We start from the raw sequence: 18,312 nt of genomic DNA, 5'->3' as shown, positions 1-18,312 counted from the left end.
CCTCCATCCTGCTCCTCTAACACCCTGGATCAAAAACATCTTTAAGAATAACAAGAAGATAATAATTTAAGATTATTGCTAAGGGTATAGTATCTACCTTTTATCACAGAAAACGGAAATGGAAGATGAAATTCAGAAATACAGATGATATGTTTAGGGTTTGAATGGAACAAATATCCCATCACACTCTCTGAAGGTACTAATTTTTCTTTTTCACTCTCCAGTGCTTCAAATCTAATCCCAAGCATCAGGGATAAGGGTAACATTGCACACACCGTTACTCAGTTTTTAAATAGTTAATATAACGATGAGTGTCTGGTCCCTATGGATGGGACCTCTCCAACTGGGCATGAGTAGCCTGTTCTCTGCTCATAGGAATTTAAAGGCTTGCACATTGTAGACATTCCCACGATAGCTGCTGTTTCCTACCTCAGTTCAGCACTTTTGTCTCCCACTCCCACTTACCCGGCAGAGAAGAGAAAAAGAGTATATTGACACATTGCTTATTGCCGTTCAAATCCATACGGCCTTCAATCTCAGCTCTCCTCCCGGCCACGTGCTATGGAGCTGTAACACAAACCAGCCCTTCCTCCCCGTCCTCCTGGTTCCAGACCCATCCGCAGACCCATTTTACACTGTGTAAAACCGGTTGTGGTGGCAATACCTGGTCCTTCAGCCCTGGCTGTGGTCTGCCCTGTTTCTCCCCCTTCGTGAGATTTGCTGCAGGGACATCCACAGGAGTATGGACCTGGGCACTGAGCCCAGTCCCCAGATGGCACAGATTATTACACCACGTAATCCCTTCTCCTCTGACTGCCACGATCGCCAAGAACCTCTTCCTGTGCAAGGTCCAAATACTGCAACTCTTCTCTTCCAACGATGCTGCACGTGCTCCCAAATCTCCTCTTAAAACACCTTTTTGCCCTCACATTCCTCTTCCCTTCCACCTTTGCAGTAATATTCTCGCAATGTATTTGTGATGCATTTTACATGAAAGAAACCACCCCAGCTAAAGCCAACTACACCAGTGTGCTGTGTTGCTGTACCTTGAAGGATATTTCAGTTGTCATAGTGAATCCGTGTGTAATGACCGGCTCTTCTTCAGCTGTTCGTCCTTTCCAGCAGTCCAGCTCCACACAGCGGCAGCCTGACAAAAGCACTTGCCGATACATCTCCACCGATGAGTTACCGGCCAGCTGTCCAGCTGCGACAGCACAAGAACACGAAAAAAGGGAAGTCATTTTGGGCCTCGGGAATAAATACAAATAATCTAATAATAATTAGAGTTAACAGCATCTTTTACCCTCGGCTGAGAGGAATAACACTCAAAGGCATACAAAAAGCATAAGAACGTAATGGAAATAACTTAGGCAGAGTCAGTGTCATGGTTTGGATTCTGCCCTCAGTTAAGCTGCTGTGAGTGAGGAGAAATAGCCGAACTGAAGCCAAATTGAAAACTTCTGATAGACAGCATCGAATACATAAAACAAAACAAAACAAAATAAAATAAAATGGCTTAGTTCTAAAACACTTTGTTATCCTTTGACAAGCAATGTGAAATTCAGAGGCGACTCAGGACGGCAAGATCCCACTTTCTCATAACATGCAATGCAGTTTAATACAAGATAAAACAAACCTCCTGCACAGTCACTAATGGTACCATTACTAGGTCTCAAATCAATATTTAATACACTAATCACCGCACTGAGTTGGTCAGTTAAATTTCCTGATATGATACTGCATTATGTAGGGAGAAATTTAATTAAACTACCAGTTTCCAACAATGACATAATATAAATCTAAAAATAAACAAGGAAAACTCAGCTTTTCCCAAACTCAGGCAGTATTAAAAAAAAAAAAAAAAAACCCACAGGACCCCCCCCCAAAGAAACAAAGAAGTCCAGTTGTGTTCAGGGAATGATATCCAGCCAGGGTGTCTTCACCTGCTGCAACAGGTTTGATTCCAGTCACATGGATACAAATTTCTTGCAGCAGAAAGGTAAAGATAATGGAAGAATGGCTTAGTGCTTGTTTTAGATGTGAAGAAAATGGATGCAGTTTCCTGCTTTCTAGCAGGCTTCCTGGGAAGACCTTCCGGGATTTCTTGAAGGGAATTCACTTGCTTTTTAAGGAGGCAGTGAGTTCATTTACATTAAAGATTCTTCACTGATGGGGGTCATATAAGTACTTCATCCAGACTGGCATATAATATAATGCAGTTACTCTAATCATTTCATTGTCTCTGTGGTTCTGTGTTTAGGTTTTACGCTGGGAACTACACGTTTTGGTTTCCTTCACTACGCTGGGAACTACACGTTTTGGTTTCCTGCAGTAGATAGCATTGTCTGCTTTCTCTGTGTTTTTACCTTCCACTAAAAACTGTTACAGAAAACCCCTTCTATCTGAAAATTCCTGTTTACCGTTTGTGTCTGATACATGAGCTGGAGCAGTCATAAATACTGCACAAGGTATTAACATTACGCCTATTGAAATCCGTGAGATTTCTCAGCTCCTGCTGGAACCAATGGGAAATCTATGTTAATAACAGAAGAATTTGGCCAGTGCTGGAAGGTTCTGGAAAATCTAAATGGAGTCAGCAAAGTGACAATGTGTCTCTCTTATTTTTACTTAACTTTTTCCTGTGTTTCCCCTTTGATTATAGCAGGTTATCTTTACTCACACAAAAGCCTCTTTGGTGCAATCCCAATGTCTGGGGTAAGCAGTGGCTCTTTTTCCTTGCAGGATGCAAACAAGCACGAGCATGGGTCAGGGTACCCCAGCACACGTTTCTGTATACTCATCCCTAAGCATCTGCTTATGAAAACTTGTCTCTCATTATATGGACCCGCTGAACTCTGCTGCCTAAAAAAACTACATTCACTTAGAAAGCTGTTTTCCTGTTGTCTTTCTTTTCCCTCAAAGCATATTGAATATGGATTAACAAACTATTTTACGATTAACAAACTCTACTATACTTCCTGAGACAGCACTGGCCATTATTATTGCTGAGCATTTTGGACTACGAGATCCCTAACCTTCAAAAGTGTTTAAGTAAATCATGACATGCATCACTTGCCATATGACACTTCTCCACACTACCTTATTAATAAGCCTCAGACGTTTTGGAAGGACTCCTGCTAAGGATAAGAGGATATTCAACCTCCAAAACATTCAATCTTCAGAAAGGCTCCCAGAGTGCAAAATGATAGCAAACGTGTTAATAGTCTCAATAGCTTATTTTTCTGAAATATGGAATATTAGGAATGTTCCCTCAAATGTTTTTTGCATATATTTTATATAAACTTCTGTAGTGTGAGTCTGTGTTTGCATCTATTCCAAACTATCCCTTTAACAGATGCATTCTAAAATGTGCTAACACAGACACTAACGGGAAGACTTCCAGTATGATATTTTTAATATCCTGAGTACAGATCAATTTTTTAATACTGGAAATTGAAAGCATTATGTATTCCCTTCTAGAATACATAGAGCATCTACACTCATACCATAATATTTGTATCCCATCACCCTATATAGGATAAGGAGAAACAGATTTTGACAAACCCTTGCTTTTCTAAAACTATAATTGGCCAAATCATACCTGACAGGACACTAAGCAAAATGAGCCTGTGCTAATTGATATAAGCTGAGGATATGACCCACGTTTCCCCACACGGATCAGTTCCACGCTTCTGTAACTTTAAGCTGCTCATTTCTCAGCAAGTGCATCCTTGCTGGATTCATTCATCACTGTTTTTCCAAGTGCAAGTTATTTGCAATACATGGACTTAAAATTTGTTTATGATTTTATGACATGTATCCTCCTAAAACTGGGGGATATTTGGATCCAGGTATTTGGAGTCACCTGACTCTTCACTACTCTAGAAACAGAGGCTGCCTCTGCCCCCTCGCCCACCCATGGCGCCACCTTCTCCCGGCACGAAGAAGTGCCTGTACACTCCCTTTGCCACGCATAAACACGAGTTGCTAAACCTCCTCTCTTCAGGCAAGTCCTGGAAAAGCACTCAGTGCTCTGGATCATACGCTGTAGTTTGCAGCGTGCAAACTCAGACCCTCGTACTGCTGGGAGTCTGCCTCCTGACTCCAGCAGCAACAGAAGGTGCTGGCGGCTACGGTTTTTTTTAGACACAGGACGTTTATCTGAATTTATTTTCCTTCCGAGCTATTTTGCCATGCACAGGACAAGCTAATTAGACCCCACACTGTGACATACTCTGCTACTGCTTGTATGGAAGTCCAAATAAGGCTCTCGCCCTATGGCTGTTATTTTTAACACTATACATTGGACCAAAGCAGGACATGCGGTCAGGCTTGCTCCAGCCAGCAGCAGGAATACACTTGCTGTCAGTATTGATTCAGGCCCACCCAAGCAGAAGATGCAGCGCTTGCGTATGCCAGGAGGGCTGGGGCTGGCCAGCCTCTGAGTTTGCATGTCGGCTCAGCCGCTAGCAGTGCCCGGGCAGCTCCCACGCTGCAGCCAGGCTACGTGACGGACACTATGTCCGTCAGAGGAACCGGCACGGGGTGCATGGGGTAACCTAGCTGTGGGTTCTAGGGGTTCTAGCTGTGGGACCCATTTGAGAAAGACACACTGCATGGCCAGCTGAGTCTCTCCAGCTGCAGTGAGGGAGTGGAAGCCACTGGGACCTACTTACAGAGCCCTTCCCCTGCTGCTGGATCTCCGTATCTTTGTCTTACAGATTTCAGCTATTTGAAGATCTTCAAATGCTGCTATTGGAGTCAGAGAAGTTACCCAATCCTCAACACAGTTTTATCCTCCTTAAAGAGGGGGGGGTTAGAAAATAACATATCTCTTATTTCAACATACTTCAACTGGTTGGCCTAAAGAGGCAAATAAGGCACAGAGGATCTTGAAAACTCACTAAGCAGCAGCGAATGAAATATTACTTAAAGGAAATAAAATACTTTCATGATCTTGACTTTTCTTCTCCTTCTTGAGAATCCAGTATCTGACCAAACAATATTTTTTTTTAACTCTGTGTTCACCTCTGCTGCTACTGGAGGCAAGCTTCCTCTAGAAATTTTGGTGTCAGCTGCTGATCTCTATTAGAATAATTAATTTTGCCTTCAGGATACAATCAATACGATTTTTTCTTTCCCTTTTACAAGGTTTCCGCTCACTTTTGAAAGTAGAAACTCCCTCACTTATGGCTTCAGAAAGAGGGAACAGGCATGGGTGAAGAAGGTAAGGTGGGGGCAGGTACCCCTTAGGACAACAAAAAGATAAACTGACGTTTAATAGTGCTAGTAGGAACACTCAGCTGTCAAAGTTAGAGCAGTCACGTAAAACATGACAAAGCAGGAGACCCAAGGTATTTTTACTCAGAGTCTGCTTAATTGAGTAGTCGTCTTCTCACAAAAGCTGAACTGCCTCAGAGGAAGATGCAAGAGAGAGTCAGGCAGATGAGAATCACCACCTTATTGAAGCTATTTTTTATATATAGGATTTTTTTATACAGGGTATTTTTCATATATAGGATTTATTTTGAGAGCAGGGCACTGAACTGGTATCTCAGAAAGTTCCACCTAAGACCTTCCACACAGATCATCTTTCCACTTTGTGAAGCAACAACAGCTTTCCCTCCACCGATTTATTTTTTTTAATGGCTATGTCAATTCGACAATGTAACTGTGGAAGCTGCTTCCACAGTTGCACTGAATTGGCCTCGGGGAGCAGATAGGGGTCTGTAGCTTCCTTCCTGTGAGGTGAAGTCATCGTGTTCAAATTAACTTCATTTCTGAAAACTCAGCCCTTTTTCTCAGTGTTACACAAGCTTTTATGATATTCTGAAGGGGAATCATGAAAAATAACGACAGCTGGAAGGTAAAAATACCTCCAGAAACTGCTGATGAACGGAAGAGCTGCACAATAACCACTGCTCCTCCTTTTTACCCGTTAGCCCTCATGCTAAGATAAACCATGACCCCAGTGCCAGGAAGAACCTCATTTAACTGCCTTAGATTGCTGGATAGGATTAGCTGGGTCTGCCGGTGGGACAACAGCTACGGCTCCTCCTCAGCTCAGCTTCTCTCTGCTGCAAGAGCTCCCGGAGCTCTCTTACCCTCTAGTCCATCAGGAAGGACGTGGTGGGGCTGGAAGAGAGCAGAGCCTTGGGTCTTGCCAGCTGATCACCTGAGCTCAGCGCAGCTCGAGAGGCACGAAGCAGCCAGCCAAAAACTGCTCTTGGTGGTACGACAAACCCATGCTCAGAGCAGGCATTGCCCAGCTTTCCTTCCCTTCCATATGATGCTGTCATCTTGGAAACTGTGAAGATACTGTCTTGGAGGCTTTGAAGGTGAAGAAGGCTTCAAGGAAGTGTCGAATGCAGAAAATAAGCAGCAACAGTTAGGACTGAGGAATCGCTGAGAACAGAAAAGCTGAAGGACGGTAGAGGAGAGGCCACAGCAGGAATAAAGAAGAGGAGAACATGCCCTCATGAGATATTTTTCTAGAAACAACTGAAAGTACTGGACTGTGAGCAGGGAAGCAGGTGCTGAGGGTGAGTGGTATAGTCCCATGTTGGCTATATGCGCTAAACTGATAGCTCTGCAACCTTCTGCTGCTATTATTTTTCCTTTCAGCCAAAGACAAAACACTCATCAAAGGCTTGTGATTTTCAAATTTTGCATTTCACATATACAACAGCAAGTTGCATAGCCATCAAAGTGTGCAATGCTGATAATGATACGTAATCATTTGTCTTTGACTTTGGGTGCTGCTGAGAGAAATGCTGCAAAGTCACTCCCCACTGTGACAACAGCAGTAACCTGAGGTGAGACTAGTGAGAAACCAGAAAAAGGCAGGGTTGCACATTAAGGGTTCAAAGGAATAAATAAATAAATACGATACCAGTGAGAAAAAAGATGAGAGACAGTAAAAAGAAGTTTCCAAAAGATGACATTTCTTTAAGCTAGTGTAACTATAAATCACTTCTTTCTTCATGGATTTTTACCTTTGTTCTTAAAAATTACATTTCCCTAAGAAAAAGAAAACAGTAACACTTCTAAATAAATAATCAGGACTTGATGTACTGCCAAGGGTTTCTACTAAAGGCTAGGAAAATTATCAGGGTAATTAAAAATAAATTCAGAGTGTGCACATGTTTCTTTTTATGTTATAATGTTGTTTCTTTGCACATGCTTTTTCTGGGTTTAAAAAACTAACAAAGGGAGAGATAATTGGTAGGGCATTAAGCACAGTAATCATAAAGTCTTGCTAGACTGAACGGTTTTCTTATTGTCCTAATAATTATTACATGACTAGTTGCTATTTCACAGTTCCAGTGAGGGCAGTGGTGCTACCAAAGCTTCCCTTCCAAAGCCATGAGCACTTGAGCAGACTCTTTGAAATCTTCTTGGGAAAAAGAACAGTCTGCCACCATTAATTTTACAGGTTTCAGCTCAACTATGTCCTTGTTGGAAGAAAGCAAATGGCAATGTGATTGCTGTATCTGGTCTAGCCTCAAAGCAAAATCTAAAGCTGTCAGTTTTTGTAATACGCGGATAAAAATCACATCATTAATCCCATTGTCAGCCAGCTGCCACACACTTACTGAACATAATGAACCCACTAAAAGGGAAGGGCATGTGTTTTGTGCTTCTAAATGTGAAAATACACCCTTGGAAATGGGATTTGAAAGAAACTAAAACTTATTTTGCACTATCCCCCGAGTTAACTCTGATTTACTCCTCCCAATTTACTAAGCCAGGAATATTATGTTAAATTAAGACTGAGGATCATACTTCCAAATGTAGTTTCTGAAATTATTTAGAAATGCAGGCAAAGAAATCTATAGATGCAATCTGAGATGCAGACTTTGACATACAAGTCAAAGCGAATTTGGAAAGTTTCAAGGTAAACTTTCTTTCTCCTAAAATAATTAAGTATGTTAGGTCATTTGTTGTGCAGTTAAAAATTTAGAATGGGTTGGACTAATCATGCATTTCCATCCTTAATTCTTTGTTCTTTGGCTTCTGCGCTTCTAGACCTTTAGAACGTGACTCTGTCCTGATCAGCCCTGATAAAAATCTGTGGTATGGTACTGGCTATAAATTCATGCTGGTAGAGGGGAGAACAGTATTTTATCTCTTCAGACCAACTTTAAACTGCACCATCTGTCCTCCCTGTGGGCCTATGCTTCCCACATTTGTACAACAGCTTTACTGTGTTCTTCCAGAGAATCTGTATAAAGCTGCAGCATTTGGCTTAAGCGGGTCCTAATCCTCACTGGCAGAACAAAGTCCATACTGGAGGTAAGAGGCCTGCAAAATATCATAATTAAAAATTGCTTTTGCTTTGGACATGTCTGCGCTCTTCCAAAGAGCATAAATTTCTGCATATTGGAATCGTAACTTAAAAGCGGCCACACTGATTTTCATTTCTTTTAATTCAGAGGAACAAAATAGCTGTCAAGCCGAATGCTTATATGACAAGTTTTAGCACAAAACACATTTTACAGCCAAGATATAAACCTGTGAATAATGGTGTCTAATGGAAACAATGACAGTTCATTCACTTTATGAAAGCACTAGAAGGTGCTGTAGAAAGTGCTATAACAAACACAAAACAGATGAAAGTAACTACCACACGGTCTGTTGAAACTGGGCATCACCACCGCATGGTTTTGTTTATGTTTTGGCATACTGGCATTCTGAAGAACTTGGTCAGTCAAGGTAACTGTTAATAACATTGAAAGGCCTACATTATCCATAGGCCACTTTTTTAGCAAGCAATATAGCACTATTTTTTTTTTACATAATGCTAAGACATTATGTAAACATGACAAGACAAAGCAAACATCAAAACAAACAGAACACCCTGTGCACATCTGCTTCCCAAAAATGTTTGTTCTTACATAAACTAAACTAAAATTGTGAATTTACAATTATCTTCTCACAAGTTAACAGCATCTTAGACCAGAAAATGAGTGCCGAAAGCTGGGCTCCTAAACTGTCTTAGTTTTTTTTGGAATCTTAAAGCATTGTTAACTTTGCTGTGCAAACTATACAGTTCGGGACTCATTAACTATAATTCAAATTAACAGGAGCTTCTGCGTGCTCAGCCTTTCTAAAAACATGACAGCACCTAAAAATTTCAGCTCAGACATTAGATATAGTCAGAGACCAGATTTCCATTCCTTGCAGATATGAATGGACTGTCAGAAAGCTATGTGCCATGTTGGGACCTCTCTAATCTCTAAATCAAAGCAAATTTCATGGAGCTCAACAAAGTGTCAGATTTAACGTTTAGGGGCAAATTTATTAGCTACAGAGATGCTTCGCATACTTGTTTGGCTATCCTTGGTTGTCGTAAGTACATCGTTCCCCCTCCTCCCCAGACAAAGGACCTTAATCTGGAATCCTATCTAAGTGGAGGGAAACTTTCCAGGGACTTGACTGGGCTTCAGGCCAGACCTTATCTGAACAATGCAACTGCTGCTCACCTGTTAATAAAGGTATATGTGATGTATGTGTGTAGCAGCTAGAACAACAATCAAGTGCTACCCTTCCTTCCCTGAAGACTAAGCTCCATCATCATTTACTGCTGATGCTTTTACTATATTTTATGGTATCACTGCAAATATGCTATGAATTTTTGAAAGATAAGAAATTGGATCGCTCCAACACTGTACCTGTGAGGTAGGTGTTGTGTGAGGAATTGATGAAATAGTGTGATAGTGGTTGAGACATATCTTCATTTAAATCCAGTTTCTCAGGTGGAACAACGCCGTTTTCTTCTCCACTCAGATATCGCATAAATCCATCCACTGATATCTGTCCTGAGAGAAACACAGATCCAGGGAAAGCACCGGTTAATTTCAAGTACAGATTTTGCAACGTACAGATGTTATGTTCAATATACACTTACATAAAGGCGTGTGTGAAAGACCATATAATCATCAGACTGGCCTTCATCTAGTTATTCATATATTCTTTTGTTACTATTACCTCATTTTCAGCCATATAAGTTGCAGGTAATACACATCCCTTTACCTCTACCAAAGATAAATCATTTCATAATCAGCGTCTACAGATAATCAAGGGCACAAGGGAATCAGAATTACAGAGGGCTATAAGCACAGAGAAAATAAATCGAAGCCTATCAAGGAAGGGGATCTGGGGACAAAGGAAAGCATGCTTTCCAGAGAAAACCAAGAAACCAGCAAACAGAGCGCCACGCAAAGAAACAGGTAACTTTGACCTCTTTTGAATATGATTCAGTGTGTGTATATACGAATGCAACCAAACTGCAAAGCAAAGCAAACCAAACCAAACTAAATGAACCACCTTTCAAGCGGGAACTAAGCTTTGCTTTGCAATTCTTACATTTGTCTTCCAATTCATATCTCACTGGAGTGCCAGCATAAATGATCATTTCATATGCTGCTGGCAAATTAGAAAGCTGAGTCCTGTCCTCAGCTTAAACATCACCATTGATCTCAGTGGAGCTGTGCTTATTACGTCAGGACAAATTTCTCTGACAAGCCTTCTGCATAAAGCTGACTTTAGGGTTAGTGTCGATTGTGCATTTAGAGATATTGAAGATTAATGCTTAACCAAACGAATTTGAGACATTTTTCTTTGCCTGCTATTTTTGTTATTTTGTCTAGATTTCATCTGTAGATTTACTCAACCACTTAGCTTTAGTTAATTCAGTTACTGCCTATAGTAAAACAGATCTTCTGTATCTCTGAAGAACCTCGAAGCAGCTACGTGCCTGGTGACTCCCAACAATGAGAACTTCTTACCTCTTGTCCCCAACCCAAAATATTCTGCATGGTATCTCTGTTGAAAAAAACCCTTAGTCGACTGACAATGGCATTGAAAACTGGAAGACTTCAGCTCTACTCCTAACTCTGTTGCTCTCTCCTTTTAGGGTCGATCCCTTTTTATCCTAAACCATATAAACTTACTCATATTTTTCTAGTATATGAAAACGTAATGGGTAACCCTGCAGCATTTTTGTAAAGTTTGTAACCACACGATGCAAATACAGTAACTAAAGCATTTACTTAAAATCTGTGCTTGGACCCTGGGCTTTGGCTCTTGATCAGAGAGGGAAAAAACATAACGGTCTTAAGTTCAGATGCCTCATTTTCCTAACAACCCAAGACGGTGGCACTAAATGAACCTATTCATATGACAAGAAATGTAGTGACAATACAGAGCAATGCAATTATCATTCATTCTTATGACAACAATTGTAAGATGGTTGGAAGGAAAAACATCAAGTCCATCCACTATTTTAAGACTGTAATCTGAGTGCAATCTTGTCAGGCTCCACAGCTGCTTTGTTATAGGGTAATTAATCATCCACAGACAGAGGCCTATGTACTTTCCTTTTCACAAGAAAAAATGTAAGATAGAGAAAATTAGGAAAAAAAAAACCCCTGCTGAGGTTTTTCATGAAACTAAAGACTTATGAACATCCTATCTGCTGCGTGAATCTACCAGAGAGACATTATGAATGTAAAGAGTATCAGGCGCTATCATGGAGTTAGCTTGAGCTAAAATCCACTGAAGAGAAACACTCTGCACCAACTTCACTGTGATATAGATATGGTCTGTGGTGTACATTCACAACACACAAGCAATATCATACAGGAAAAAATGGGTAAGATCTGAATGGGATTGCCACACGGGCAACCAGCAAAGCCATGTCACGTTATAGTGATTTGCAACTTCTGATGCTTGAGATAGCTCATCCAGAGTCATCTTCAGTATCTCCATGTTGTTTTGAATGTTTGAATGCGCTCCTTTCAGCCAGACTAGGAAGTTTAAAGTTGCTTTGTCATTCCTGCTCCAGGCTAAAATGAAACATAGTAGTTTTCACACACCCAGTTCCTCAAAAAAACCCGTGGCATCATAATCACACCGTGTTCAGAAAGAAAGGCTTCCATTTTGTTACACAGATACTCAGGTCGATTCATGTAGACATAGTATTCAAGCATCTCAAAGCGATCTCTGTGTTTAATCCTCAGAGTATACCTGAAAAACAGGGTCCTTGCAGTCCTTGTTTTTCAGATGGAGACCTGAAGCTGAGGATAAATTAACTGACTGGACAATACCCCATGGAAAACCTGTGGGTTAACCTGGGAGTTGAACTGCACAATCTCTTGAAGCCTGTTTGGGCGCCTTACTCACTTGAACACCTTTGGGATGAAAGGAAGCAAGGCTCAGGCCTCCATTTCCTCCCTTCTCTCTATTTTATGGTTCATCCTGCTGCTTTGCTTCCTTCCACACTGAAGTAAGACAAGGTCTGCAGAGTGGTCCTTCTGTGTGTTGCCGCTGGCATTAACATAAATCACAGCAAGTATTATTCATACGTATAATTACATAGTTTCTGAGTTACACAGTTATCTGAGCTTATGGCTGTAGAATGTTATTTTCCCCATCATAATTAAGCAGTCAGCATTTCAGAAAGTGAAGCAATTTGCAAGTTCAATTACAGCCGATATTGCACCAGTGAGAGTTTGACTGTGGAACGGAGATGGCAGATGTCAAAGGGACTTTGTATCCTGAATATTAAAGAGTAGATTGTTTGTGATTAACGTCAATGATATGCTGAGGCCAACTGCAGTGAGGATGATCCTCGGTGGACAGTCATCCAAAATGAAATGGCCTCAATTTATTGGTAAGATTTGTTCTCTGTTTTCTTAAGCATATTACAAATTTACTGCAGACATTGCCAAGAAAAAATAATTTGTGATCGGTTCTTTCCATTACAGCTGTCACCTTTTATCTTCAGATATGTATTAGGAAGATTTAATGATTTGATTAGATATAAAAAGTTAGAGGGGAAAAAAACCACAGCAGGCAAAAACACAGGGACAAGACAGATTCACTTTTTTTTTCTTTTTTTTTTGCTCGCACATAATTGTCTTAAAATCATCTGAACCCTAGGTCTTTGATGAAACTTCCAAAATAACCGGTGTGCTTTATATACTTAAAATTGTGGAGTTAACTGGCTTGTCTTTTTCACTCACCGTTGCCGTGTTAAATTTGATGTCACTTATTAGAACAGGGGCAGACCCAAAGCTCACTAGTGTTTGTTGAAATGCTACCATCAACTTCAATAACATTTGGGTCAAGACCTTACTAAATAATCTTAAGTGCAATGCAAAGAAAGACGAGACTCCAGACGACTCTTTTAGCTATGCTGGCAAAGGCCTATCGAGAAGGGCAAACACAGACGTAACCGTAACAGAAGGTATGACAACAGCTGCAGTACTCAGTGAAGATGCTTTCCCTCCGTGGGGTTTGGAGTTTACCAGCACAAGAAATTTATTTTTTTTCCTCTCAAGTATCTCTTCTCTAATTTATCTGATTAATTAGAATTTCTCAGTAGTGCTCAGGTCACTCAGTAGTGCTTTATTAAAACACTTAAACAGCACAAACATAAAAATGCCTCCTTTTTCCTGCGGTGTCTGGCCTATTTACATGTCCAACACTTAACGCCTTCCCACAGTGCCACTGGAACGCCTTCTCCTATACAGGGCAACGCCTGCCCCGGGCCTGCAGCTCCTCCTCTTCCTCCTCTCCCCTCGGGGCTCGCAGGGCTGCTCCTCATGCTTTCCCCCCCTCACTCCTCACCACCGGCAGCATTTCGCCCTTTCTTAAACCCGCTTCTTCCGAGGTGCCGCCAGCGTGGCCGAGGGGCCAGGCTGCGCCCTGTGGTGGGGCTGTTGGAGCTGGCCAGAACCGGCTGGAACCGGTGCAGGGCAGCCCCGGCCTCTCCTCACAGAAGCCCCGCCGCCAGCGCCTGGGCGCTGACAGCCAATTCGACACGAAAGCGAAAATTAAGGATATTCTAATCAACTGTTCCGTTTTCAACTTAATGCAAATCCACTCCTGCTCACAGGACGAGTGCTGTCTCAGCGCAACTTGCCAAGAAGCGACCGCATAATGTGCCACAGCTGGATGACTCGCAAAGTTTGTCAAAACCACCCAGCTCCTACACAGAACGGAAGATGCTCAGATGTTGTTTTTGATGATTAACACGGGTATTTTTTTCTTCTCTGGACTCACTAGGCTGAAGAAATTTGTGATGAATGTCAGCTGTGGGATATTTGATTGTCAAAGCACACATAAGTGACTGGCTAAAGTTTTGTGCAAGCCAAATAAGTAACAGATCAATTTTCATGTTTTTATTGTGCAATGGAACAGGTCTGTAAAATAAAAGAGCAAGTATTGAGGAGAAATATGAAAGCATCTAATGTATTCTTAATCACAGACATTCCCAATACCTCAAAATTATAAATCTGTAGCTGAACACTTGTCTATAAATTATATACAATATAAACTTTTATGTGATTCTAAAAACATATCTGAATTAAAAACTTACAAGAGCTAGAGGCATTGGAAAAGTCTGGAAATGCCTTTACACGCCCCTCTCCATATTTATACATCTACATACCTTCCAAAATATGTTCTCCAAACAGGAAGGAAGCTTCTAAAAGTAAAGGGACCTTGACTCCTCCACGTCTTTTGAACATTCTACCCCTTACCTTCTAGGTGTGAAATGCACGGCAAAGCACCCTCGCAGTCAGGACTGCCCGCTTGCCCACACAAATTGTTATTCACACTATGAAGTTCCCATGCCATCGTTTCACAAGACAAATCTAGTCCAAACTCAGACAGACCTACTCGAATCAGGTTCTGGCTTTATCCCTGCGCTACTTTTCTGCACTGTGGATTTAAGCTCTGCTTGCACTATAGGTGCATGTGCGGCATGCCCGCAAATACCCTTCTCCCCTTCACTTTTAATTTGGAAGCTGAACTTCATCTGCCAGTTGCTTGGGAGGGGGGAGTTCGTCGGCAATTGTCCCACCTGCTACCTCCAAACCTCATCCTTTATCGCAGAAAGGAAGAGGAAACCCATATAGGGGACTCCAAAAATGTCCCCAGCGTTCAGTGTTTCACCTGCAGCAAAGCGTGAAGCAGCCCATAAGCAAGAGGTTCCACAGGACACCTCGAATGGCGGCTCCATATGACCTGCTTGGTGGTGAAATTCATGGAGAGATCAAAGAACCACCACCAGATTGACAGTGAAGCAAAGTCAACCAAATCTGACTTGTTTTTCACTAAAATTTGGTAGGAAGGAGAAATAATTTCCTACTAGAAGAGTAGTATATGTAATAGGGATGCTGAGAGATTCTGTTGAATTTCCCAGGCTGCAATCAGCTTCATTACATGAAACATGTGAAGTGTTTGTGCAGCAGCTTGATCTTTTTCTGCATCCCTGGCTCCACGTGATTGCTCCAAAATGGTTACAAGGAAGGAAAAAAAAAAAAAAAAATGAAGTGGGAAGCTCTGAGTATTTCACAATATTTTCTTATTAGCTACAGCTACATGATCCCATACCTTTCAAGATCTATTACGTTGGATCAAAGGCGTAAATGTTCCTGGGTGGCAGTTTAAAGAAAAGCACACAAAAATCTAACTGTTACTTTGCCCGTAAGAAACAGGGCTCCTTTGTGGTCAACATTTGTCAGCTCTAATGACAACAGAAGTCACTTCCGTCATCCCAAATTCTTTTTCTTGGAAGCTGTCTCCAGGCAGGTGGCATACTGCTGGCAGAAGACCTATTGAAAATTCACAAAATCTACAGGGGTAATGAAGTGAATCCTCTCTTCTATGGTTCTTGGATATTGTCGATATTCATCAATCAAAATGTTTTCTTCTGCAGTTTATGAGATCTGGAATCTCCCCATTCCTGGGAGATGGTGTTTGCAAATTTGCCATGCAAGAGGAATTCCAGCCAGTCAGTTGAACTGGTCGATAGGATAGACTGTACTTTGTGAATACACTTCTCGGAGGCTCCTCCATCTGAAGACTTAATGTGTTATCACAAGGCTCTTCACAATCCTCTTTGACTAGACCTAGAGAACCTAGCACATTTTTCTCATCAGGGCCTGTGACAGTCCTTGTGCAGGACCAGGGCATTACGCAGTTACCTGTGCAAGCGCAGTCATAGATAATGGCTTCATGTAAAACCGTTCTCGTGCAGTTTCCAGGGCTGGCAAAAGCATAGGCTGCTTTTGACACAACAATCCTTCTCCTGCTGCTTAATGAGACATAGGTAACTCGACAAGGTCCTGCTTTCCCAACCCCTCTAGTGTGCCAGCATGACCGGCATATTGTTCTGGATGTAGAAATGCTCGTGGGTCCCTGGGAGCTTGCCAGCTCATCAACTTGACGATGTAAACAAACCCCTGCTCACTCAACACCTGCAGCACTGTGCCAAGCACAAGATAAGAGAGGTGAGGGTTCAAAGTAGGGCTTGAGCTTCTAAAAGAAGCTTCTTCACCAGTTCAGTGCCCTCTGCAGAGGCCCAGGATAAAGGTCAAAACCCCAGCAGTGTCTGGAGGAAATATAAAAGTACAGCTAATCCTGCAAACTTCTCAACCCAACTGCTCGATCTGAACTTCATCCCTCTTATTTAAACCAGTGAGCTGTATGCGCAGCTACTCGACTTTCCCCTGCCCTCCAGCATGCTCCTGTCTGCCTAACCTGCTCCCAGGAGCCTTCCAGTCCTTTGGGCAAAGTCTTGGGACAGACTAGGACACAAAACAAGAGAGGCACAACTGACAGCAGAAAAGACCACTTATCTGCACACTTTTCTTTGCGCTTGAATCTTGCAATTTTAACATCAGCCTTTGCTTGTCCCTTAAAATTTGTGGACGTTTTGTAAGACAAAATGTGCATTTGCTTGTAAGCAGTCAACAGGTTTGGCTGCATGGATCTTAAACATTTCTTTCGATATATTTGCAAACTTAGTAGAGCCTTCCGTTTGTTTACGCCCATGCTGTTATCCACTCAGTTATAGCGGAACTGGAAGGCAAAATCGTGCCAAGAGATGTTATTAAAGTAAAAAAGAAAAGAAACAAATAAAAAAGGAAAAGTGACAATTAATTGGCACCTCGTATCTCCCAGCCAGCAACACAGAATTACATTAGTATTTTGTCTGACAGCAGAGTCAGGTCTATTCCAATGCAATCTGTAACATTAATCACATTCACTGTAATCCCATACAACTGAGCAGTCCTCTCACCACCAAGTAAAGCAGATATTTTATAATCCTGTGAGAGATCTGTACAATATGCCCCATTGGGAATCCTATTTCACAAACCAGCACTGCAATTTACAGCTCATTAGGTATTAAAATTTTCATGCCCGGCGTAGAGCAGGATGCATATACCCCCGGTGTGTCTCTTGACACTGGGCACACATTAGCTACTCTACGCTTTCTAGCTTTGTGAGCCAGCAGAGAAGTTCACAAGGACGAATTTACATGAAATTCACACTGTGTGGGACACGACGTGCCAGAGCCACTCTGATGACACTTGCAGCATTTGCATCCAAGTGATTTTGGAAGTGATGCTGAAACCCGTTTGGCTTTCCAGACACGCGTGCTATCACTATATTGCTATGGTGTAACTGCAATTTCTGTCTGTATTCAGTTTTGTAAACTAGGGCAGGACAGGACTGCTTCGTCCGAGCAACATCCTCTTAATAGCAAAGTCATCACAAGGAGAGAATATGGTACAAGTCAGCCCAGACTGAAAATGCCAGAACCCTACAAATGCATTACTGGACTTTACCCCAGGAACGTCAGTGCTGCTCTATTTTAGAAAAAAACACTGGGGACAGAAAAGACTTTCAGGCCTCAGGTCAGGATCTGCAGGTACTTCAAAATATCTACACACCAACCATCATTTACACACCATAAGCAGAAGTCGTCAGTAACTCTTCCGTTTTAGCAATTTTCTCAATGATCAGCAAGGGGAAAAATTCATACCAGTCAGACAGTTTTATCAAATTAATAAATAAGTAGAGGAAGGGCAATACATTTGAATCGTTGTATCTGCGTATTAGTGAAGCATTTAATAAAGTTTCTAAATTCAAATTTTTCCTTATTGGAAAAACTAATCTGCAGAAAGCACAGATAGAAATAAACTGAGATCAGACTAGAAGATCAGAGTTTCTTTGAATTTGAAAGCTGAACTGCACGAAAGAAGTCCGGAGGCTGCCACACTACTGATCAGCAGTAGGTCTGGTTTCATACAGTCTTTAATAATCTGAAAAAGTACAATCAACAACACAGGGCTTAAAGAACAGATACATCTCTGGGAGCTGTTATCAAAACAAGATGGTAAAGCTGTAATGAACCAGGTAAATGGGACGGAAATCATAGAATCATTAAGGTTGGAAAAGACCTCTAAGATCATCGAGTCCAACCGTCAACCCAACACCACCATGCCCACTAAA

The 18,312-nt window shown here is 41.6% G+C and overlaps 1 protein-coding gene across 2 annotated transcripts in view; it reads right to left on the bottom strand.

Moving 5' to 3' along the window:
• PLCB1 (phospholipase C beta 1) overlaps positions 1-18,312 on the bottom strand; it is a 315,759-nt gene that overhangs the window by 114,095 nt on the left and 183,352 nt on the right. For both annotated transcript variants that reach the window (XM_019472918.1, XM_009282521.2), the window contains exons 9-10: positions 9,675-9,821; positions 1,047-1,204 (exon numbers count right to left, since the gene is read on the bottom strand). In XM_019472918.1, the coding sequence (XP_019328463.1) occupies positions 1,047-1,204; positions 9,675-9,821 (305 nt within the window). The remainder of the gene's footprint in view (positions 1-1,046; positions 1,205-9,674; positions 9,822-18,312) is intronic.

The sequence above is a fragment of the Aptenodytes forsteri genome, unplaced genomic scaffold (genome assembly GCF_000699145.1).
Source record: "Aptenodytes forsteri isolate BGI_AS27 unplaced genomic scaffold, ASM69914v1 Scaffold5, whole genome shotgun sequence".
Taxonomy (NCBI): Eukaryota; Metazoa; Chordata; class Aves; order Sphenisciformes; family Spheniscidae; genus Aptenodytes; species Aptenodytes forsteri.
This window is presented reverse-complemented; position numbering and strand designations above follow the sequence as displayed.